Consider the following 25,904-nt stretch of genomic DNA (forward strand, 5'->3'; position numbering starts at 1 on the left):
TCCTAAAAAAGTACTAAAAATAAAGATTTTTAAGAAAAGAGATGAGAAATACTTCGAGAACTAACCTTACAGAAAGTGAATGCATTTGAAGAAGTAATTTGTGTAAATATATTCAGAATAGTACTGCTTAAGATAAAGAACAGCAAAAATGCCCTTGAAGAACAAATAAACTTGCCCACAAATATGATCAAATACTATTTAAGACAAATTTGGGAAGCACAGTAATTAATATGTGGAAGGAGTTACATGAAACAATGTTAAACGACTAAAACATAACACAGAATAAATAGTATGAACATGTATCAGAAGTATGAAAGTACAGATGTAAATGTGCTGTAAAATGTAAGGGAAAATAGTCTAATGTTTATTAAGTTTTTTCCCCCTAAATTTACTCTCATGTCATACGAAGAGCATCCTCTGCCTGAGTGGTTTTCAACCATGACTTTCTTTTGGCACTTGGGAATACCAGCTGGTTCAAGTGGGGATGGATTTGAAGTCTGGTGTTTGTTGCTGTCAACCCTCAGGGAGTATTGTAAGAACTAAATTATTGATAGTCTGAAATCTGGTTTGCTATTTCATTACCAGGACAAAAAATTTTGTTTCCTTTTAGTTTTTCCTATTTTCTTTACTGAAATAAAAACAAACGACCAATAATGATAGTAAGAAAATATTTCCATGCTATTAGGGGAAGAACTGCATGATTTTGCAATATATCTTCAAAAGAGATTGCACTGGCTAATGAATGCCAAGGCAACAAAATATGTGTTTGGATATCAACCACCATGGAATCCTGAAACTATCTGTTTTTTTTTCTCCCATGAGTTTGTTTATAACCCCTAGCTTTAATTTTTATTTTATTTTCCCCTGATGTACATAAGCTGCAATTTAAAAGACCGATGTAAGAAAATTTTCCTTCTTCACTCCAAATTCCCACCTCCCTAACAATGTCTAGGACATATTCTGCCAAATTTGTTTTTTACATATGCTTAATTTTTTTAAAAACAAGGAACAAATGGGTTTGTAGTTTATGTATCACTATGAAAATCGTTATTCATTTAATCTATATCTTTTTATAGCTGTACCTAGAGAGCTACCTTCTTTTAATGACTGCAAAGTATAGTGATGTTCAAATACAAGCCACATATGCAATATTAGATATTCTAGTACCCACGTTAAAAGGTAAAATGTAGCAGTGCCTAGGTGACTGAGTTGGTTAAGTAACCGACTTTGGATCAGGTCATGATCTCATGTTTGTGAGTTCGAGCCCAGAGTCAGGCTCCGTGCTAACAGCTCAGAGCCTGGAGACTGCTTCAGATTCTGTCTTTCTCTTGCTGCCTTCCCCTACTCATGATCTGTCTCTCTCTCTCTAAAATAATCATTAAAATAATTAAAAAAATAAAAAGGTAAAAAGCACTGATGAAGTTACTTTTAATAATACATTTAGCCACTATATCCAAAATGTTATCATTTCAACAGGCAATCAATGTAAAAATTATGAGTATTTTCCTTTTTTAAATATGTCTTCAAAATCCAGTGTGTGCCCAAGTCAGACTAGCCACATTCTCTACAGAATGAGAAGTGAAAAATGCTGACCAAAGCGATGGAACATACCAAATTTTAGTAGAATTGACTGTTTTAATTTAGAAAAAAAGACTGTATTAAATTACATCCTCACCAATAGAATGTGAGAGTGTCTCTTTTCTCACAAACTCACCAATATTAGATATCATAATTCTTTATATTTGGTCCATCTCATTGGTGGAAAAATTGTTTGATAAACAGTGAGATTGAAAAGAGAATTTCTTCTTTTGTAAACTGCCTTCTGAGCTTACATTTTTCCCGTAAGTGAATAAATCTGTCTTCATTTTCTGGGTTAAGGGAAGTAGACAACCCTTCGTTCTGTGTGTCTAGATTCCGCAGACTTCCCTCCTCTTACACAGTGGAGCTCCTCACAATTCACATCTGGGAACTGGCAGGAAAGCCACTGTTGTTCAGCCTGGTGCAGGGAATGAGGGCAGTCCTCAAACTTCTGGTTCGATACACAGAAATTGATGTCGTTTGGCACAGACACTACCATCCCAAGTTCCCCATTTTTGTAAAGGTTAACCAGAAACACACCAGGTAAGTATGTATCTTCTCTATGCCCTTAGGCTATAAGAAGCATGTTTACCATCAAGAAAGTCTGGAGCAAGGAGTTGCTTTATTGTCATTCATTGTAAATGAGAAGGCCTTAATTACCACAAAGCCAATTCCCTTTGATTACTTCTCACAGAATCTTACTTCTCAAGTGTGAATTAAGAATAATTTGAGTAGAATGAATCAAATGTGGATGTAGATGGCAAATGGGGAGGTAACTGAAGACTGAAACCAGGGAAGAAATGCCTCCCGAGGTGAAGAGGAAAAATGAGAGGGAGTCAGAGTTGGAGGGGCAGAAGCAACTTGCTGTTTTCTGATAGGTATTAGTCCCGCCTGGACTTGCTTCCACCCTTCCAAGAGTCCTGTTCTTAACCAAATTCCTTTTTTTAACTCTGACATTCCCCTTTCTCACTATACTACAAATTGAAATTGAGTTTAGAAATGAATAGTTTTGTGTTCTGTTTTGTTTTGTTGTAGGCCCTTCATTTTAGACCCCGTAAATCCTACTGTCAACGTGTGTGACACCTGCAATGCCTGGGACGAGGTTGCCCTGGTGGCGAGGCATAGCCTGTTGAAGCCTCTTTTCAGCAGAGTAAGAGCTGAGCCCCCTTGGCTTTTCACAAACAACTGGTAAACTGGACAAGGAGCTACTCTTCTCAGATTTTTTTTTTAATTTTTAAAATGTTTTTTATTTTATTTTTGAGACAGAGACAGAGACAGAGTGTGAACAGGAAAGAGAGGGAGACACAGAATCTGAAGCAGGCTCCAGGCTCTGAGCTGGAAGCACAAAGCCGGATGCAGGGCTCGAACCCATGAATCGTGAGATCAAGACCTGAGCTGAAGCTGGATGTTCAACTGAGTGAGCCATCCAGGCACCCCTGTCCTAGATTTCTATGAAGAAATTATAAAGGACACAAAGCACATTCCCAGTAAGAGTGCTCTGGACAAAACACAGCAGGAAGAAAGCTTGTCTTACTCTAATTCACCATGTTAGTGACCCAATCTTTAATCAACATACTGATGTAAGTCATCATTTAAGATAAAAGGATCTATTTCAACCTTTAGGAGAATTGAAACATCCTCCCCCATGTTTTGGATTTGTTTGCTTTGGTGGTCTCATGACCAAAAAAACATTAAAACAAAATCTAAGTAGCCACAGTGAATAAATAAAACAAAACTCCCAGGTCATTTGAGAGACAATTATCTGAAAGGGTAAAATAACTCCCATTTTTTAGTTTTAATTCACTATCATTTCAGGTTGACTTTTCAATTCTCCTGGTAACCTAGTATTTCATTGGGTCACCTGTGTTTTCAAAATTTCCCTATGAAAACCTGCTTGCATTAAGTATGGTGTATTCGCTTCCAGACATAAACTTACAAATGAATACATGGAAAGATGGAAATATCTGGAAAAAACACAATGGATTGCCTCAAAATAAGCTGTTCCCCAAATCATTTTATGACTGCCTATGTCATGACTCAGGGGTCAGAGTGGAGCCATTCTTAAGGTTTCAAGGTGCTTAGCCATAAGCAAGGATAAATAAAATACTCGGGCTATTGAACTGTCCAGTTCTGCAACAACTGTTTTCAATTGGTGGTATCAGCTGTTTTCCTTTCTATTAAGTAGCGTTAGCAGCCACTGATAATGAAAGCCAGAGCCCACCAGAAATAGACCAGAGGAAATTTCCCGACTCACTTGCATAGCAACAATTCATCAGCATGGAAGATGTATGAAGTGTGACTTCAGATTAATGCGAGTGATTAGGCTTATCCACATGACAGAACTCTTACATATAAATGAGCACTGGCCCCTTCAGGCGAGTCCTCAGAGAACTTGTATGCTTATATTCCAGTGATGTGATTGGTCTGGAAACACTTTTGGACTTCCCTTCAGGGGAGAATGTTCTTTTGAACATCCTTAATGGTGACAAAATTTGTCCTTTGAGGGTGGATTTGATTTTTGGAAATGGTACAATGTATTCATAGTGGACATCTGTTGTTTTCATCTACCCAGAATCCTCTTACCCAATTACAGGTTGAAGAGACTGCATTTGTTCTATTGTTCACTCTGCCTCTAAAGGCTCTCAAGGAGAAATATTTTTAAAATGTCTTAGGAGGTGCACTTTGGTGGCTTAGTTGGTTAAGCCTCTGACTCTTGGTTTCAGCTGAGGTCATGATCTCGTGGTTTGTGAGTGTAAGCCCTGCCTGGGACTCCACGCTGACAGCGCAGAGCCTGCTTAGGATTCTCTTTCTCCCTCTCTCTCTGCCCTCCCCTACTCATCCTCTCTGTCTCTCTTGAAATAAATAAATACATTTAAAAAAAATAAAAAATAAATAAAATGTCTTGGGAAATGTCCATCTTTCCTCATTTTGGTGACTGCACCCATAGCCACCTCAGGTGACTCCTCCCCCTCCTCCACTAGATCTAAGTTGTTCAGATGGGATGACTTAACCACTAGTTCTATGGGGACAGACATGTGATTCAGGCCTGGCACAGTGATTGAACTGAAACACCACAATAGCGCTCAGTTCTGGGATTTGGGTTTGAACTGCTGGGAAGAGAATTTCTTCTGCTGCTATGAGGGAAGCATGACACTACTAGTCACCATCTTGCCGCTCCAGGGGACAGCAGGCCTAATAATGAGGCTGACACAAAAGAAAGCCGATTTGAGAAATGAGCAATGATACACATGTGCACACTTATGTACATATCTATATCATGAGAGAGACCAAGTCCCAGTTTGTGCTCCTGGACCCAGATGTACTTGCAACAAAAACTACCCTGGGACTCTTGTGTCACAAGCCAATAAACTCTCCTTTTGCCTAGTGGTTTCTATTTGGATTTCTACCTTACAATCAAGTGAGTCCTGACTAGTCTAGTAGAAGAGAGAAAGACTGGTGAATGAATTAACTCATCATCAAGGAGTAAGGAAGGCACCAACACACTGTTAACAAATTTCTACTCAAGAGACATTCATTGAGCACCTGCTAAGTAGTTGATCTAAATAGTCCAGTTGCTAAAATAAACTAGTCAGTTCAGGATGGCAAGAAGCTTTCAGCCAACAAAAGAAACTGCTTTTCTTCCTTTGCTTGCATGGATTCACAGGACCATTTCCAAAGAGGAGTTCATGACAGGAATGTCTTTCCAAAGACAGCATTCTTGAGGATTGTTAGAGAAGGTAACCAATTTTTTAAGAAGACAACAGTCATTTGAGATTATGAATTCTGTCTTTTTAAAAATAGAGTTCTATTTTCCCTCTGTGGTCATACCTCCTGTGGAAGGTGAGAACACAGCCCAGCAAGGGCAGGATGATCAGCATAGGATACATAAACTTATTTCAGAGCTTGGAGGACTCCTGGCCACATTGGAGGGGGAAGGGGAGTGAGTGGGGAAAGGTGATCTCTGTTCCAAGTTCTAAATCTACTTTTCTCAGCAGCATGTTTATCATTCAAAGAGGCTCTTTCTGATGTCAGTTTTTTTTTGGGTCTATGCTGAGGATAAAAAAAATCCAGAATAATAGAGTGTGATTTTGCTCTGAATGGTTTCCTTGGTTGCAAGGTATGTGATCCACTCAGATAAAGAATAAGAAAATTTATTGCCGGGCACTTGAGACACAGCTCTTGCCATCCTTTCATGGGCTTCCTGTGTTCACCTTCTCCTTGCCTCTCCGCCTCTCCCTGCATCTGCTCTCTGCACCAACCAGCATCTCCTCTTTCTACTGGCCAGCTTCGTCTACTGACTCATGGTTCCTTCTCCTCCTCACTTCAGCTTGCACAAACCATCACTTTCATGAACATGACTCTTCCAACTTCACCTCCCAACTCAAACTGGCAAATTCTTTTCATGTTTCTTAGTTCACATTCCCGAGGGGACAGACTGATCAGTCCATTTTGGAATTTTGAGCCAGATTACTCAGAATCACTGGCTAGTTATGGGGCAGCTGTGATCAGGATGGGGCAGTGTCATGTGGAACCTAATGAGAACACCAAAACACAGGAAATCTAGGAGTATGGGGGAATGGGACAGGTTCCATGGCTAGCCTGTCCAAAGCCTGTCCTGCTTTGTGTGTCTATGTTTTTCCCCACCAGCCCTGGTGAAAAGTCTGCAGAGAAGCTTAGTAACTGACATTTTTAGGTCACAAAAATGTTCCTGTTTCTAGTGATAACACCTCTTAGAAATTTTCAAAGAGTTGTAAGAGGGCAGTAAAAAGTCACCTCTCTACTTCAGTAAGTCAGCAAGTAGAAGAAACCATGATCATAAGAAGCAGCAAGTGATGGCAGTGGGTGGTGTATTGGCAAGGTAATCTATGGAGGAGCAAGGAGAAAATAAAGAGCCGGGAGAACAAATTTTGGGATGAGAAATATGCCTCGGGAGGTTTTCAATACTGTGCCCTAGCCTCAGCTGTCCTTGTTCCACCCTCCCCTGCCCTCTTACAACCTGGAGAGGTATTAGGTCCAGAGATCAATATTTGGGGTACCCTACTGCTTATGTAGGCTAGTCTGGGAAACTTGCCACCATATTTGACATTGCTCCTATAGAAAAATGTGCCTTCAGGGTTGAACAATTGACTTACAAACGTATTTGTGGAACATAATTGCTGCTAAAATGGGAACTGCTAAAAATAGATTGCAATCTGGGATTTTCACCCCTAAACCTCTAGAGACTCAACAGCTTTCAAGAAGAAGCTTCTGCTTGCCTTTCCCACAGCCTACTTTGCTCCAAGGAACAAAGTGCTACCAGAGTTTAGTCAGGTTTAAAGAAGTTGCTTTAACTGTGAGCTAAAAGAGATTTCCACAGTTTCTAGTAAAGGGATTAAAAGTAATTCCAAATGTTAAGGCCAAAGTGATAAAAGAGTGGGAGCTGCTCTTTTGGTAGAGAAAAGGCAGCCATATCTCTGTGCCCCTTCTGTTTTTCTCCAGCTTCCTTCCAGAAAGGATAGAGAGATAACCTTCCCTTCTCTTCTTTATTCCTTTCTGCACTCTACCCCAAGAGGCTAGTTATGTCAGAAGGGGCAGGGCTGTTCTGCCTACTAAAAATGTGTTAGGTAGCTTTAGGGCAAAAGAGCTCAAATTTAAGTGTGATCAGAAACACCTGGTGAAGTGGTAAATAACCCAGACCTTCTCCTGTAATTTGGTCAGCAGGTCTGGGCTGTGGCCCAGCAACTTGAAGTTTTAAATGAGTACCCCCTGATGATTCTGGTGTAGATATTTTACATACCATATTTGAGAAAGAAAGCCTGGACCCTGGGGCAGAACGTGGATGTACTGCTAAGATACAGTGTATGTGTGTGTGTGTGTATGTGTGTGTGTGTGTGTGTGTGTGTGTACACGCATGCACGTGGATATGCAGGTGCTTGTCCCTCTTTAGTTCTGGGCTCCAGGAGATCGTCTTGCTCAAGCTGAAGGTTTTGGTTCTACCTAGCTCAAAAGAACTCAATATTTGAATTGGGGCCTAGGCCAAATGGAATAATAGCTTCCACTAGTTAGGTCATAGACCTCTGAGCCAGACCTTGCTGGATAGAGCAGTCATTCTCAAACCTTGCTGCACATTGAAACAACCTGGGGAGCTTTAAAAAATACTGATGCCTGGGCCCCACTTCCAGAGAGTTTGATTTCATTGGTCAGGGTATAATCTGGACATTTTGGAATTTTTAAAGGTCCTTGGGTATTTCTAATGTGCAGCCAGAGTTGAGAACCACTGTGGTAGAAAAAATGATTTTCTTTTTCCTAGGACCCTGGCTGAAAACAATATTCACTCTTTTACACCATAGACACCATAGAAGAAAACTTGATACTTGCATTTCTGCAAGGCAGAACAAAAAAGTATCAATGATATAAAAGTGATAATATCTTGAATAATGTTTACTTTTAAATACAGTCAAGGATAATGAAAATATTCTTAGTCTGGCTTCTTTTGTCCATGGCAAGAAAGAAAGACATGGCATGATATAACTCAGAATTCTCTAAAGTATCTTAGAGATGAAGTCAACTATGATAATACTGTTGTCTTCAAAAGCTTCCCCGAAAGAAACAGGGAAGTGTTAAATCTTTATGCTTTCTTTCTCTTTTTCCTGAGACATAGATGATTAGATTCATAGTTGATTATGGTATAGCATTTCAGGACTATCTGTGATTTTATTCTCCTTTTCTAGAGGTAAGTGAATAAATTAAATGGAAAACGTATCAGTGGACTACAGCTTTTGAACAAATGGACAAATTCTGATCATTAGAGGAATAATGTCTTTATTAGATTGACAATATTCTAATAGGTTAACACACTTAGTGACTAGTTTGTTTTAAGCTGTTTTTTCATAGCAATTTGGTATATTTGGACTTTGTGAAGATTAAACCATTCTTGTCAAAATGCAGTACAATTCTGTATTTGAGGATGATAACATTTATCTTAGAAATAGGCTACACAGGGCTGGTCTGAGCTAGTTTGGATCCATGCTGAAAAGTTTGAGACTATAAGTCTGTACTCAAGATTCTAAATTGGAGGTCCTTAGAGCAATCCACGGACGTTGGGGAGGTTCACAAACTCTCTGAAACTGTTTGCATAAATCTGAAGGTATATGCTTCACTCTATTTTCCTAGGAGAAGGTCCATAGCTTTCATCAGATTCTCAAAGGCATTATAACCACAAAAGTTTAGGACCCAGAACTCCATATATTTAAAATAGAGAATCTTCCACTTTAATCCCCTTCAACACAGTGTATCACTGAGAACAAGATACAGAAGAAGAAGAAGAAGAAGAAGAAGAAGAAGAAGAATCTACTTTGCTTTTCAACATGGCTCTTCTTAGGTCTGGAATTATAAATGTTTAAGTGATGTACTGGCAACCCTTATGTCTTAGCTAAAATTGATTTGCTATAAATGAGCATTAAAAGGCTCCAGCAATGGCAGAAATTCTGAATTTTGTTTCTTTTGCTATAGGTTCCATACCATTCCAGGAAGAGTGGGCAGTTCTGACCAGCTGGGAAAACTGCCATTGGCCAAGGGCAATGCTTTTAGTTCACGTAATAGGTACAGTTTTCTAATTATAGAGCAAAGAATAAATTTTAACATTTTCCTTGCTGATTCCCCTTCCTGGATCTAATTAGATGGTGTCAGCTTTAGGTGGTCATGGTCAAAAGCTGCAAATGCAACAAAGATGGACCTACCTATAATCACACCTAACATGGGAAATTACGGTTTTATGAAATGATAGAGTAATGACTTTATGAAAAAATTGCTTTTAACAGAAAGTTTCCTTAATGTTAAAATTTATTCAACTTGCAAATACTAATTCGAATTCCTTTTTAGGATTATAAGGGAATATAGTTTTAGTTTTATTCTAGGTGACATTTAGCCTCATTTTGGGGAGAAATGTGACATTTGTTAACACAATATTTTTAAATTAAATTTATCTAATATTTATAGTATTACCTTTCACGACAGAGTAAGGCAGTAGGTAAGAAGCTAAATTTTCCCCTGGTGTGAGAAATATGATATCTGAAATTAATTTTTTTATTTTAAAGGCTAATTCCAAAATACATGATCCATATATATAGTTTTCATGGGGACTTAGGAGTGATAATTACATCTGCACATATTTATATATGAAGTTAAGCTATCATGCTTTTGTAAACTTTAATGTAAATATAATGGTTTTAGCCTTCAGGAACGTTAGTTTGCATTCACTTAAACATGAAGAAAAAGAAATCTTATTTAACATTGAAAAAACTGTATCCTTTATTTTGAATTATTGGACTAAATGCAAGATAATCCTTTTTGTGTTATAAAGTTGGAAATTCCTACAAATGTCTAAAATTCACACTGTTGCCATTCTTAAATTTGAGTGACCAGAAACCATCTAAAAATTGGTCTGTATTTGCTTTTGGTTTTCTAATCAGTTAATTGACCCAAGCCATTTTCAAAGAGAGATGACAATGTCTAATTAAAACTTGGAAATGACACTACATTTGAACTACTCCTGGCTTATGTTCTTGAACAACAATAAAGACAGTTAAATACTCCTTCTCTCTAATGCATGAGAAACTAATCAAATGCAAGCACTGTTAAAAGCTAATGATTTTTCAAAATCCAGTGACTGCCTCCATGATACATAGATGACTGTGGTGGCAAAAATAAAAACAAATCAATCTGAGTTATCTATTAGCAAGTTAAAAATGAACATCACTGTTTGCAGGACTCATTAAAATTAGATACTAATTCTTTTTGAGGAATAGGAGTACTATTCTAGGTGAAATTTATCCCCATACCGAAGAGTGTGGATTTTTTTAAAATTATTATAACTGGCATTTTAAGACAAGTTAAATTTATCACGTATTTTCACTATTACCACTTTAGATCTTTGATAGTGGGATGTCCAGATAAAACTGCCACTGGAATTTTGGATTTTACCTAGTAGAGTAGAAGTGTCTCTTAGTTTATAAAGCTTAGGAAGAAATTCTGACCCATGTGTATTTTCTATGTTGTTTATTTAATCCCAACTATTTTTAAAAATTGCTCTCATGCTACTTTCCCCAGTCCTGGCTGGTGTTCTTATGGGGGATGCTACACTGGCCCATTGTTTAAAACAACATACATAATCTAGGAAGGCACATGTCAACAGGGCTTTAGGTTAGATCCAAACCTGGGAAATGTTTTTCAAACAATTCTGTCTCCATCCTTTCAGTAAGAGGAGGAACTCTTGAAAGTGTGATGGGAAAATTGTTGGGACCTGTAAGGATCCTATTACTCTGAGAGTCTATGAATGGAATGGGTGGGAAGAATTAGTACAGCCTTCAGGTGGTAGCTGTAGGTGGTAAAGCCTCCAACAACTTCCTTCACTGAGCTTCCTAATATTAGAGTCCAGCCTCTGCCAACCTCAGGCCAGCTGGAACCTGGTCTTGCTAGTGGTAGCCACAAAGAGCCGTTAGGCTCAGCTGATCATCACTGGGTGAGGAGGTGTCAGGATCGCTGTAGATCTGAGTCAGGGCCAAACTCAGGATTTCTTTCTTTTCTTTGTAAAACCGCAGTTCTTGTCCTGCTTTCCTGGCTTCCTCCAACTCCCTCAGGGCCATCCGTAGCTCTTGAGAGAGAATTCCTGGAGATTCCTTCTCTTTCATGATCCAGTCCAGGGCCATGTGGCTGCGCATCTTTTCATCTAGGGAATACTGGGAATAGTAGGAGATGACTTCCTGGAAGCCAAGAGACGAAGTCCAGAGTGTCAGTGAAGAGCAACAAAGGCACCTGTGTTCATGGCTTTCCAACACCTCATTTCCTTTGTCACTGCCACCCCCCACATCCACATTCATAGAGGTTTTACCAATAACTGAACCTCTCTGATGTTTACACACGGAAACCAAATCCCATGATATGCTTCTTAAAGCAAATGAAGGGCCAAGCTGGTCAAGCAAAGCAGGGTCACTTCAGGCTAAGTCAAAACACTACCACCAAGAATGACTCAATAATGTTCACAACAGAACTCTGACATTGCTAGAAAATGTCTTCCTTAGAAAATGCATTCCTTCACACATGGATATTACCTCATTTATTCCTTGAACTCTTCTGCCCAGGATTTTCTCCTTCAGCAAGATGGAGAGATGGAAACAGTTATATGGAAAGATTAGGGTATAATTGGGTTTGGTCTCACCCCCTGCAGAAAGCAGGAGGCTTTGAATGAGGACAAGACTTAGAAACCAGGAGAGCCCACTTCCTAACAAGAGTCAATTTGTTAGCTTAAGGAAGATAGATGACAGTCCAAATGGCTCACAGCAACTACAAATAGAACTATAAAAGTGTATTGTGGAACATAGACATTATCATTATTGATACAATGGTAACTTCATGTACAGTATTTCTTCTGCAAACAATTAAAAATTGGCCACTAACTGTCAATTTTCATGTGAAAAAAATTGCCAATACATTGTAACATAATGTATGGGTTTGATGGATACACTTTAAGAATATCTTGTAGAGGGGATGCTTTGCTTATTTTTATTTTCAAGAACATATGGTATTTATTTATGACCTTAACAAATTAAAAACAACCATGGAAAAGTGTTTATAACTAACCCAGTGAGTTTCAAAGGCCTTTTATAAAATCAAAGGAAAAGAAAAAAAATAGCCAAAACCATTGTCAGCTACTTATTTCTTTTCCATCTTTGACATTTTGAAAGCCAGACTTTCTAACCAAAGAACAACTAAAAACTCCTGGGGCTGCAGTGCATGGAAAACTCTTATATCCACCCACATCTAGCTGACTAGTAGAGGCTTTATTCCTCATACAAATTCCTGTTAGCAAATTCTCAAAAATAAATGGCCATCTTTCAAAGTCTAATGGTGCATAAAGAAAGCAAAGAAAGCATAAATATTGGAAGATAGCAGGTGAAAGCTGTTCAATACACAGGACAGGGTTTGCCTTTGCCATTAAAAAAAGGGGGGAAGGGTGCTTCTCATAGGTAACAAAGAAATAGTGAGACCCCATTTCTGAAAAACAAGGAATAAACTTCCAAACCAAAAAATTGAGGTGACTGAATGCCAGCTTCCCCAGCTTTATAATCATTTCTGTTGCCCTTTGGGGACTTTTAGTGGATAACTTTACCATTCTTCAGTGAAGCAGTTCAGAAACAATACATTCTTAAATTTCTTTCTGCATTCGAGAACAGAAGAGGGCACAAATTCTTTTTTAATATATATAATTTATTGCCAAGTTGGCTAACATACAGTGTATACAGTGTGCTCTTCGTTTTGGGGGTAGATTCTGGTGAAGGCACAAATTCTAAGGTTGGGCAGGTGTGTAGAGTAGATTTAGCACTTGACTTAGAAATCAAGTCTGTCTTAATGATCCCTCTATTCTGGCATTTAGTACAGGTAGCTAAATGAATCCCATGTCCAGGCAATATTCTCCTTAGCATGCCTAGTTGGTCAGTCCCTGACTCAAATAGACTGTTTTATATATTTTTTTCCTGTATCTTCTGCTCTTAATACATAAAGTACCAAATTTAAACAGAGAAAAATCCAAATAAAGGAAATCTAGGAAGATGACAAGCCATCTGCTCAGTCTCTATGACATAAACCTGTTCTTGATTGGAAAATCTCACCTGTCGGGAACACTTTGTTTCACGAAGGGCTTTTAGGCTTCCATTCCAGTGCAGTAGTTGGAAAATGGTCATCAGCTCCTACAAAACCCAAACACCTGTCATTAATCTCAAAGCAGAAATGTGAAAGAAAGTGTGAGAGATGGGTAGGGCATAACTCTGATCCCCAACTATCTCAGGAAAATAGAATACACAATATCATCAGAACATTTTGAGACTTTTCAAACACCAGAGTCTCCAAGATTCTTGAGCATTCTTCCCTCCTCTGCCACATCCATATTTGCACAATAAAATGACTAAGTAGTTGAAAAATATCTTTCAACATTAAAAATACATATACTGTAACAACTCTACATTCAAGAAGTTATCTAAATATACCAGCATATCTCAGAATGATGTGCAGGCAAAATTATTCATTGTACTGTTTTTGAAATTGCCTGAGGCTGGAAATATGTTAAATTATCATTTTTAAGGAAATGGTTTTAAAAAGTATGAAACTTAAGGGTAGCAGAATATGCTACTCCAAAATATAAGTTTAGGACATGTCATTCCAAAACATGCCATTTTGGTATATTGATTATTTTAAGCCAGAAGCACTTGAAAAACATCAAATGCAGGGAAAGTCTTTCCCTGAACTCCCCTTATCTGCCTAAAGACAAAAGGAACTTGTTTTGATAAATCTCCTCCTGAGGAATTTTATCAACCAGGGAAGACCAACTGTTACTATAGAAAAGGAAACTGGAAGTCCACACCATACCCAAACAAACTCTGTCACAAAGTATTATACATCCTATCTATTCTACTAAGGGCCCATTCATCTTTCTTAAAAATCATTTGCTATCCCCTAAGAGGCCTACATCTCCTGCCTCCCCTTTTCCTATCAAGATGGTATTTTAACATAAATTCCAAGCCACCTCAGGAAGATACTTATTTTTCCCTGAGTATCTCTCATGTATATGTGAGGTATATATGCTAATAAACTTCTGTTTTTCTTATGTTAATCTGTCTTTGATTGCAGGGGTCTCAGCTAAGAACTCATAAGGGTAGAGGGAAAATTATTTTCCTCCCCTACAATACATTCTTGCTACTGAATACTTTCATTCACGGAGAGAGAATGAGAAGGCTCTCCAGGTTCTAGTATAAAGAGTCTTTATGATGTGGTGTTAAAAAAAAAGCAAGATGCACAACACATATACTGTGTGCTGGTATTTGATTTAAAAGAATAGAAAACCCTTATAAATGTTTGCTTGTAAATTCCAGGAGAGTTCTGGCAAGATACAAAAGAACTGGGTAACATAGTTGTCTCTGGGGAGAGAACAGGAATGTCTGGGAGGATGGGGAGGGAGATCTCCCTCTGACATTCTTTGTTACCTATTGAGCTTTGAATCATGTGACAATATTACATATTAAAGAAACCACTTAAATTTTAGCCAAAAAGTAAATATAGATAACATATAATTGACAAACCACAGAAACTGTAAAATTCTCCTATGTTTATAAATTCAGTCAAGAAAATGCATAGAAATATGGGTAATAAAGTGTAATTGACCTTAAAACCAATCCACAGTCCCTATATCCAGTGGCCCAGGGCTGAGCACATCACTGAGTTTCTATCAGCATCTTTTCCCTTGATGATATGAAGGGCAAGGTAAACTATATACACATACTGAAGATTTTATTTTCCTAATGCGTATTCCAGTGAAATTATCTGCAATTTTTTTCATTTTTGGTCAGAGAGACTACCCCCCCCCCCATTGTGGATTAACAGCATAAACAACACACACAATGCAATTCAGGAAATTCCTGGTCATGACACTAGTTATGAAAACTTAACTTTGAGACAGATGTCCTACCAACCATTTAAAAAAGCTGATTGTTATTGTCTTTACCTCTGCTTGCTCAGGAAGAAGCTTAAATTATGAAAATGAAGAGACCTAAGGCATTCTAAGATTTCAGACATCTTAAAATTATTGAATTTTAAAGCTATAAGATGATCAGAAGAGCAAATATCACCATTCTTATGTCTAAAATTGCCAGTAGAATGTAATTTTTTTCCCTTCTTTTCAGTTTGTGGTTTTGTCTATATTCTATTATTCAAGTAAGCACTCAAAGAGCCCATAGAGACTTCAGTAAAAGCAAAACCATGTGTTTCTGTTAATTAAAATAATTCATGGATACCAGCAGAATTACTCCTCCTACCCCAAACAGAGATGCCACTATCTGCCTAGGGCTCTGGTTCCACTGCTCAGGGAAGCTGCCCCTCTTATGCCCTCTCTTTTTCACTTCTCCCTGGTCCAGATTTTCAGTCTGTCATGTCACTCTGATAATTTGGAAAAGTGAGAGTTGGTTTGTTCTACAGCTAAATCTTATGTAATCTGCTTCTCACCCCTGTGCTTCTCAGCAAGGTAACCCCAGTGACTGAAGAGGGTAAATCTGTGCTACCTTTCTCATTGTACCTTTAAACCTACTCACTAGAGACTTGGTAGCCATAAAAATGAAAAGGAACACTTTTTATGTCCTGATAGGAAACAGTCTCTGTGATATTACAGGAGGGCCACTATTTCCAAATAAGACATCTCTTTCCGTTTCATGTTTTATTTTGTATTCTAGTGTATATATCCATTTTTTAAAATAATGCATACCACCTCCACTCCTCCACTTTCCCCCCCAACCCAAGTTTATAATGGTTACACTCAGTAAAACCCAGAAAGATATAGTGAGTTTCTTCTGTGACTTTCAACAGCCCTCTTGATATTGTCCTTGTGGCCCAGTTTGAGAAACAGCCTACAGGGCTCTTAATTCCACCATCCTACAATTTTTGCCTTAGTAACATATTCCTCCTCCAATGTCTTCTAAGCTCTCATTCTTATCTATACACTAACTACTGCCCCCTTTCCAGATAAACTCTTGGCATTCCACCCAGCAGTCCTCCTAAGACTTTAGCACCCACAATTCTGCCATGAACAGAGCCAAAAACTGTTCCCATGTCCCTTGGCAACCGACATCTCTCAAAAACTTCCCCACAGAGACTTGAACTGTTTTTTACTGTGGAAGAGCCCTCCTCCTTACCCCTTATGGTTTGTCCAAATTTCTCTTCCATCCCCAAGGAGTTTTTGCTGCAGCAGTAACACAACTGCCTCTTTCTCAGTGCTGTTTTTGTTCCTAAAATCCCACAGGGAAGATGACCTTCTTTCTGCCTTCTTACATTACATCCCAATCTAGTCATTGCCTTCCTTTGTAGAGATGCTAATCTTATGATCACAATGTAAAGTATATTGAAATATTTCCACATTCTTCCTGTCCTACTTCTTTATTTTCCTTCATAAGACCACCTTTACTATCCTCAAATCTTCCCGAAGCTGTTTGAGCCCTTCTCTTAACCCCAGGAAATCCCTGTATGCCTCTCGTTGATTCCATCAGAAATCCCTGCATTATTGCAGACTGGCAAGGAGAGCAAGGAGAGGGCTGCTGTGGGCCTCTGTAAGGATTCTCTTCCTAGGTCATCATAATCCCCTGCTGCCTGGTTTTCATGGTTTTGTTTTCTACCTGTCAAAGCCTTATCACTTTAATTTTTTTTTTTTAATGTTTATTACTGAGAGACAGAGAGACACAGAGCGCAAGCAGGGGAGGGGTAGAGAGAGTGGGAGACACAGATTCTGAAGCAGGCTCCAGGCTCTGAGTTGTCAGCACAGAGCCTGATGCAGGGCTCGAACTCACAAACCGTGAGATCATGACCTGAGCCAAAGTCGGTTGCCCAACCAACTGAGCCACCCAGGTGCCCCAAAACCTTATCACTTTAAAGGAAATATGTTTGGTGAGCTATCTGACCTGTTCCTTATTCATGTCTTTGTGCCATGCTTCTTGTTATGTGGCTGACCTAGAAGCCTGGGGAGTCTGGGTAGGCTGACAGGTAAACAAGAAGCTGGCCTATAAGTTGGGTTGGGACTAGGGTGATATTTGTTTGTTATGAATTTTCACACATTCATTTTGAGTTTTTAAAATATTGCATTATAGGGGTGTCTGGGTGGCACAGTATAGTGGTGTCTGGGTGGCACAGTCACTTGAGTAGAATTCTTGGTTTTGGCTCAGGTCATGATCTCAGGGTCGTGGGATCAAGCCTCACATTGAGCTCCATGCTGAGTGTGGAGCCTGCTTAAGATTCTCTGCCTCCCTCTGCCCCTCTCCCTTGATTGTACTTTCTTTCTCTAAAAAAAATAATAAGAATAAAATAAAATAGTGCATTATAATATTGTCTTTATCATTGAATTTTTTGAAACTCCTTTAAATTTTGTGCCTGAGGTAAATGCTTAATTCTCCTTTTCTAGTCATCCCTTCTGGTGAGTCTGTCTCAGGGACAAGGCCAGCTTCATGAACTTCTGATCTGTGCACACAGGACCCCAAGCTTGATTTAAGTCTCCACCGACTTGAAATTCTTAGCAATTTTTTTTAAAAGGCCCTGCATTTTTATCTTGTATGGGCCCCAAGAATTATGTAGCCAGTCCTGATCAGTAAAATAAATTTGATATCAAATGGAGAATTGAACCCTTTGTTTTCTTCATCTTTAGGAAAAAGTGCAAATTGCAGCTTTCATTCTTCAGTTTTCCTGGTTCAATTTGTCATTCATTTAGTTTAAACCACCACCAGCTGGGCTCTGTCCTCAGTGCTTCCTGGTGTTGCCTCCTATTAGGAACAATGTTTGCCCTTTCAGCTACTTTGTGGGGAGAAAATGCATGCTGCTTCTCTCTAGAACTCTGTCTGGGAGACTCTCTTGGTTCTGTGATTCATCAGAAATAAGAAAAACAAACACTGTAAATGGAGAACTTGAAAAACAGGTGGGCACCATCTCCCCACCCAAGAGAATGGATTTAAGAGGAAATTTGTTTATGGGATGAGGTTTTAAAAGGCGACCTGGAGAATTTAGCAAAGATGTAAATAAACAAGTCGTCCTTGGACTGCATTAGGCTTCAGAGTAAATATATTAACCAGCTTCAGTCAAAGTCTGCCTCAAATCTGACCTTGACAAGACCCAGTGGCTAGTGCTGTCGCCATCCCTCCCCCCAAACACCAGGCAATTTTCTGTATGGGAAGGCTACCCAGCTTCCCTCCCACGAAGTGAACGTAAGCAGAAGCCTATCACGTTTCCTCTGAGTGCTGCCTCCTTGACAGCCCCCCTGGAAAGCCTGCAGGCAGTCAGGAGACACCCGCCTTGTTTTTATATGGTATAGTCATCCGTAGCTAGATACAGACATACGTCTATTACCCACCAGGGGTACTGAATTGCTGTGTCGGCTACAAACAGCCCAGGTCTGTGGTCAATTCCCATTATGTGAAGAAACAAGCTGATGCATTTAACCCAGGCCACCAAGGAATGTGCTGGGACCCAGCAGGCAACCTAGAACTGGCGGAAGGAAAAGAGATGTGTTCCACAGCCGTCCTCCTGGGTTGCCAGCATCCCTACTGGGGGAGTGAGTTTGGATTTTTCCTGCCCTCACATCCTCTTCCTTTGTCCCCCATCCTGTCCCCAGCCTCTGTTCTGAGAATTTATGAACCATTTCCACAGTTTGATTCAAGTTATTATTTCACATACTTAAATACCTTACTACATAGACCACACAGAAAACATACAGCCCATTGCAAGGTAATTAAAGTATTACTAAAAGGTGGTTGAGTACAGCCTTTCATAGTATTTGGACAAAATTTTAAGAATTTTTAAAAATCCTGCCTCCCTCATCTTTGCCAGATTAATAACCTAATTGCAATCAAAAATCATTCTTAGTTTTCTGAAAACAGCTACTAAATCACATACAAGCTACTATGTACTAGAGCAGGCAACATTCATTTTATAGTAAAAGAAGTACAATTTTCTTTGGTTGGGGTTGAGAGGGGAGGAATTAAAATAAATGAGGTTCTTCCTTGGGGAAATTACTGTACTAGATGCTGTATAAATGTCACGTTATGTGCATTCCACAAAAATCCTACACAATGGGCATTATGATTCCTATTTTATAGATGAGAAAATTGAGTCTCAGAATACTCAAGTGCCCAGGTGGGAAGTGGTAGGGCAGGTGTCACACAGTCTATCCAATTTTGACAAATTGGTGTTCTTTCTCTTGTGTTATCCTCTTCCCTTTCATTTTTTTCTCTTTGACTTTAGATTATTTATGGGGGAAAAGTATGGACCCTTTACAGTTCCACCCTTTTATCCTACAGCAAGAGCCCTGAAATATTTAGTGCAGGGAGGTATCTTTTCCTCATTTGAAACCTTTAGGTTAGATAAAGTTGCCAAGGGAATCTATCTGGTAGCCTTTCAGGTGAAGCAGTCTTTCTTCAGAAGTATATATAATAACAGTTGTCAATATTCATTGAGTATTTAAAAAAAAAATTAACGTTTATTTATTTTTGAGACAGAGAGAGACAGATCATGAACGGGGGAGGGGCAGAGAGAGGGAGACACAGAATCCGAAACAGGTTCCAGGCTCCGAGCTGTCAGCACAGCGCCCGACTCGGGGCTCAAACTCACAGATCTCGAGATCATGACCTGAGCAGAAGTTGGCCGCTCAACCGACTGAGCCACCCAGGCGCCCCAATATTCATTATTTACCATATGCTAGGAACTGTTCTGGACTCTTTCTATATTGTCCCATCTAATGCTCACCATGGCACTGTGAGGTAGTGCCAGTACTAATAGTCTCCCTAATTTACATACAATGAGGAAATAGATTTAGAGGTGAGAAGCAGAGCCAAGCTAAATTGGGCCAGCCCACTTCAGAGTCTGGGCTCAGAATCACTGAGCTGATGCATGCCCCTGTCTATCCCAGAGGGTATGCTTTAGGGATACCCAGTCTCTTCAAAACCAAGACAATCAGCCTCAAAGGCCAGTGAGACCACTGCCACTTAAAAAGAAAACCGGATGGTGCCTGAGTGGCTCATTTGGTTAAGCGTCTGACTTCAGTCCAGGTCATGATCTCACAGTTAGTGGGTTCAAGCCCCACATCAGGCTCTGTGCATCTGACAGTGCAGAGCTGGCTTCAGATCCTCTCCCTCTCTCTCTGCCCCTCCCCGACTCATAAGTACTTACTCTCTCTCTCAAAAATAAATAAACATTAAAAAAAAAAAAAAACTGGGTGACTGAATGAAGAGAGGTTAATTTTGAGAACAAAACAAATGCCTAATGAAGGAAAATACTGATTTTTAAAAATGGGCAGGAGGGACGTATCCACCTACAAAGTGGCTATGGCATTGCAGTCCAGAAAATAGTTTGAAAGGTATTTGAAAGCTGGTGGCTTCAGAGCTCAACTGTAAGACCACTGTAAACTACACCATAATGAACATTTGGGTCCATAAAACATTGTATCTTTGATTGCTTCTCGGAATCTAACAACAGAAATACTGGAGGTATAGTCTCTTCATTATAACATTGTGTATTGATTCCTATTAGCATTGCATAAATATGGATATTCAATATCCAAGTTTAGTTTTTTTAGAGGGCACACATTTCATGCCCAATCACTGCTGAATTTTCATCTGCCCAGTCCAATAAAAGATAACAGTTGGGACTGTGAGCTCAGAAATTAGACTGCATGGGTCTGAACCCTTGCTCTGCAATTGACTAAATATGGCACATTTCCTTTCCTGATGACATGGGGATAATAAATACTCATATGTTTATTGTGAGTGTTAAATTATGCTATTTGTTAAATGCTCAGCACAGTGAGCACAGTGCAGACAAAGTAAGCATCCAATAAGTGTCAATGAGTATTATTCTTATTGTTAATGTTATTGATTTGCAAATAATAAGTAATATAGTTCTTTAGCTCTATTATTGCTTGTCAGCAGTGGATGAAACAGAGTTACAGCTTGATAAATGTTTTGATTTAGTTAACAATGGGTGGTGGCAGATCTTGTTTAGTGGAAATGCCAGAAGTGAGGGGGGCATTGTTTAATGTACACTGTAGGCAACTTCATCTATGACTTCCGAAAATTAAGAACCAAATGGTCAAAACCAACACTTCAAAGTGTTCAGTTTGGCTTAAAAGGAACTTTGTACTGAAAAGCTGGTGAAATGTTACAAGGTCTTCAAGTGGTGGTGTTCCCCAGCTGTTCCTTAGACTTAAGCCTTTTATTTCCCTTTAAGAAAGCAAAGACTCTGCTTTGTTTGCTTGTTTGTTTTAGTCTACTGAGGTGTGGCTATAATGGAGCTACCATGCTGGATTCTAAGAGGGTTAGGTTAAAAGGCCCAAAACAAAAGAAAAGACTAGACTATTGGGAAAGGAGATGTTAATGATAAGAGTGGCAGTCTCACAAGTTTCTGGATTGTGTAGCAAAATTAAACATATAGCAGGAAGTCAGATACCTGAAATTCCAGCATGGTCTTCCCCATGTTTGACTCTAACATGTAGTGGTAGGCTCCAATGCTGGTGCTGGGGTCGTCTGCATCATCCAAAGTGCCCTTGGGAGGAAAGCAGAGAAGGAAAATATTATGGATTTTCCCTCCTCTTCTTTTGGTGTTCACGAATTAATGCCATGGCCCTATAGTGAAATTTCTATTTTCCTGACCTTTCAGGTGTGCATTCTACAACCAAGTGTCCAGTTGATTTGGGATAAAATTCTTAATCTCATCATGACTCAGAGTAAAGAGGAGGATTTTGTAATCAATTTGAATCTAGATTTTGATTAGAATGTTAACTAATTATATACTTGCTAAAAGAATAATTTTCCCAAAGTAGAAATTCCTGTATCTTGTACAAGGTGTTTGCTGTTGATGGTGGTAATGTTTGAGTGGTTGCCCTCTGAGGCTGCCTTCATCTGTTATTTGAAACATTAGAATGCTGACCCTGTTCTGATTTGATGGCAACCAGGCAAGATTATATAACTGAGAGGGAAATAATTCTCTGGTTGTACGGACCATTCATATTTTACTGCCATGATTCTTAATGGGAGTTCTTATAATACGTTGGTGTTTGACCTGGAGACATGGATCTTGGTGTATATTTTTTCACTTCTGGACTGCTTAATCTTTAGGAAACAAGGTGGGTGGGTGACGAGTAGAACTGAAATTTCCCTTCAATTTAGTTAGGGATAGTAACAATAAAAAAACTAACACAAGCTGTGGGCTGGCATTGGGGCCTGCCCTTTAGTATCCCAGGGCCTTGGATTTCTGGGAAAGTGGGCAATGCCTTTGTGAGACTGAACAAACAACTGCCAGCATCAGATACTAGCAAATTTATAGCTTTTGAATGCAATAACATTAACATGCTGCTGCTGAAATATTTATGTTGGCTTTTTAAATATCCCAGAGGAAATCCATCCAGAGCCTGCAAACCTTATATATTCTCTTTCCTGAGAAATTTCCATGAAAAAAATGATAAATTACATTTACACTGAGGGCCCCTCCCTGCTCCTGAGTAAATTCCACACATATAAATCAGGCATCATTTTCCTAACTCTCTTCCTCAAAGGCACTTAAAATTTACAGGGCAAGAAAATAAAGGCTTCCTTTCATCCTGACAGCAGATACAGAACAGAGCCCCCTGATGTCTTCCTGCCAGGTCAACCACAATCTGTCCCTTACCCCTTCTCTTATCTCTCTTGGGGGTGACAAGAGCATTTACGAGGGGAAAAGGAACAAAAGGGTCACTGCTAGGGCGATAATGTGCCCTTCATTTTCAGCAGCTTCTCCAAAATGACAGAACCTTTATAACCAGATTAAGGTAATCAGAGAATGTAAATCTCAGATGGGGTTTATCCATGCTAATGGCAAAATCAGGAGGTGGCTAATTCCCTCAGTAATGCCAAGTTCCTGTTTTTGGAGGACACACACAGAGACACCTGCCACAGTAAGAAACCAAGGCTTCATCCATTGTAGTTTGCAGGTAACAAGTATCAGAAGCTTCACATAATACAAGGGGCAAATCATCTACTCCTGGATTTCTAAGACAGTTTTTGTTCTTACAGCATTTTGCATTAATTATGTCCATTACAGAAATTTTCTCTGTAAAAAGTTTTCAGCTCTCTGAAAGAAGTAATTCCTATTAAGCATGATAATTCTAAGAGCTAACAAATATTGGGAATATGGCTTTTCCATATCTGAGCAGTCAGCCTTTCCTTAAAAATACAGATTGCCAGATTCCTACACTGGCTGGGGAATTGGTACTTTTACTAAAGCACTTCAGATAATTTTTATCATCAGTCAAGTTTGGGGGAAAAATGAGCTAGTTTATCTCTACATTAAAACAGTATTCAGTTGTATGCATTCCCAAACCCTAAAAGAATCAACGCTTTTCAAATAGCTAACATTCAAGTAAACAAATCAGGATGGATCAAATTATCTACTTTGATTTAAAGTTTGGTTAATGGTGATCCAGGGCGTCTAAAAAATATTTCTGTGATGTGGCATAGGAAGACAGTTCCAATTTCTTGATTTCTAATCCAAGTGTTAGTTTTGTTGAAAATCAATGATTTCATGGGTAAAACTTAAACTTGCACAATTCTTTTTTTTTTTTTTTTTTTTTAAGTAAACTCTATGCCCAGTGTGGTGCTTGAACTCACAACTGAGCCAGCCAGGCTCCCCAAGTTCTTTAAAAAAAGTTCCTGCACAAGGAACTCCCCAAGTTCTTAAAAAAAAAAAAAGTTCCCCAAGTTCCTGCACAGTTCTTAAAGAATTTGCTTATTTGAGTATTTCCCAAGATTGAAATGCCTCAGTGTTTCAGTGCAGCCAGCTCTACCCTAGTGGGTACTCACACTGGTGGAGGCAACTGCTTCCTGCACACTCTCCATAATGAATTCCTTAGTGATCCTTCGAGAGGGCAGCTCATTGAAGAGGGAGTTGATTAGGGCCACTTTAGCTGCATCCCGTCTGGCCTCAGCTCTACTTAGGCAGCACTTAAGAAGAAAAGAGAAAAGGAGTTATTACAGGATTCAGCATCTCACCATTTTTTTCACTGCCTCAGTGGATCTCTGGACATTTCCATTCATACATTTACTCTCTGCACCTATTCTTCCTTACTCATTGCTAATCCCCTGAAGATCATGAGATTATCTTTCTGCCCTAGAGTCCATGAAAATGTCTTGGTTGGTCTTCCATTGATTTTTGTCTTATTTTACTGTCATTGAATGTCTACTCTGCACCAGAGGCTTTGAAAACTGTTAATAAATAATAATAAAAGTAATAATGGCTACTACTGTGTACTTGGTGATTACATTTGTCTTCAGTGCCTTCCTCAAATCCTTATTTCAGAAGGAGAAAAATGTAAGGAAAGAAGGAAAATGGGAGATATATATTATTTTAATTTTTATTTTAATTTTATTTTTGAGAGAGACAGAGAGACAGAACATGAGCAGGGGAGGGTCAGAGAGAGAGGGAGACACAGAATCCGAAGCAGGCTTCAGGTTCTGAGCTGTCAGCACAGAGTCAGATGTGGGACTCAAACCCATGGACCATGAGATCATGACCTGAGCCAAAGATGGACACTTAACCATCTGAGCCACCCAGGTTCCCTGGAGATATTTTTAACAGAATAATTGAAAACAGTTTCCGGAGTTAGACTGCTTAGATTCAGATTCAAGCTATGGTACTTATTTGCTGAAAGACTATAGGCAAGTTAGCCCTTTCTGTGTCTCAATTTCCTCCTCTGTAAATGGTAATAATAGTAATTCCTATGTCATCACATTGAGGATAGGCACAATTAGTTAAAATAGGTAGAATCCTGAGAACACCTGACACATGGGAATATCTCAGTCTTATATGTGCTTACATGTCCAGGTTAGGACAAGGGAGCTAATGTCAAAATCTATTGTTTTTCTTTTCCAGCATTTATCCCCCACTTTCCTTCTAATAACCATTCCCTGATATTCTTGAGGATCACCCTTTCCACCTTGCTCTCAGTCCACACAGTTTGGGTGGGATATGCCCTGTTTGGTCTTTCTGAAGTTAGGAACCATAGGCAGACTATGATTAGCAACTCATTAAAAAAAATAATAATTCCTCCTAAAAGTAATATTGCTCTCCATTCTCCTAACCTCACTTTCCTGTGGCTCACATGGGTCATTCAATGTGTCTTGATTCTTTTCTATCCTGTTTCTTTTGTTGTCAGCTACAACTCCTCTTATTCAAATTCTGGCTTAGCATGGACCCTGGGGGTCCAGGTATAGGGATGAAGCCCTGTGAGAACTGCACTGTCCTTGGAGCTCACTCCTACTGGAGGGTGTGATGCCATTTCTCCCACAGGTTCCTATGAACTGCCAAGGGTCGTAGTACCTACTCCAAAACTCCTGGTGGGAAACAAGCCCTGGGAAGAGAAGCCCAGAAGCAGGTCCTGGTCAACAACGTGGACAGTCACCTCTGGCTCTGCTACTTCATGATCATGAGACCCGGGCTTCCTAAACTTTGGGACATATTTCCTCACTGGACAAATGGGGAGGCCAGGCCCTCTGGTCTCCAAGGCTCCTACCACCTAAAATGCATGCTTCTCAGAATCAGTAGTGGTTGGTGACTGATGTGAAAGAACAGGGAAAATGCCAAAGATCCCAATTTATTTTGTAGTTTTGTAGTCTCAAGAATTCACTAATTCCACAGGGAAAAAGCCAAACCCCCTCAGTTTGCTTTCCACACCTCCCCACCTCTACCTCATCTGCCCCACGCTGACTATGCGGACACTGACTAAGGAACACTTCAAACTCGTGCTC

The 25,904-nt window shown here is 39.4% G+C and overlaps 2 protein-coding genes across 2 annotated transcripts in view; one reads left to right on the forward strand and one right to left on the reverse strand.

Annotated features, from left to right (window-relative positions):
- Positions 1-1,774: 1,774 nt before the first annotated feature.
- Positions 1,775-2,786, forward strand: LOC125175557 (2'-5'-oligoadenylate synthase 1A-like). Its single transcript, XM_047876224.1, has 2 exons — positions 1,775-2,121; positions 2,614-2,786. The coding sequence occupies exons 1-2, from the start codon at positions 2,009-2,011 to the stop codon at positions 2,768-2,770; spliced, it is 270 nt and encodes an 89-aa protein (XP_047732180.1). The 5' UTR covers positions 1,775-2,008; the 3' UTR covers positions 2,771-2,786.
- A 5,576-nt stretch (positions 2,787-8,362) lies between these two features.
- LIX1 (limb and CNS expressed 1) overlaps positions 8,363-25,904 on the reverse strand; it is a 59,889-nt gene continuing 42,347 nt past the window's right edge. The window contains exons 9-12 of the mRNA XM_047877437.1: positions 23,961-24,101; positions 21,574-21,669; positions 13,224-13,301; positions 8,363-11,318 (exon numbers count right to left, since the gene is read on the reverse strand). Coding sequence (XP_047733393.1) covers positions 11,031-11,318; positions 13,224-13,301; positions 21,574-21,669; positions 23,961-24,101 — 603 coding nt within the window. The 3' untranslated portion in view covers positions 8,363-11,030. The remainder of the gene's footprint in view (positions 11,319-13,223; positions 13,302-21,573; positions 21,670-23,960; positions 24,102-25,904) is intronic.

This window comes from Prionailurus viverrinus, chromosome A1, assembly GCF_022837055.1.
Source record: "Prionailurus viverrinus isolate Anna chromosome A1, UM_Priviv_1.0, whole genome shotgun sequence".
Classification (NCBI taxonomy): Eukaryota; Metazoa; Chordata; class Mammalia; order Carnivora; family Felidae; genus Prionailurus; species Prionailurus viverrinus.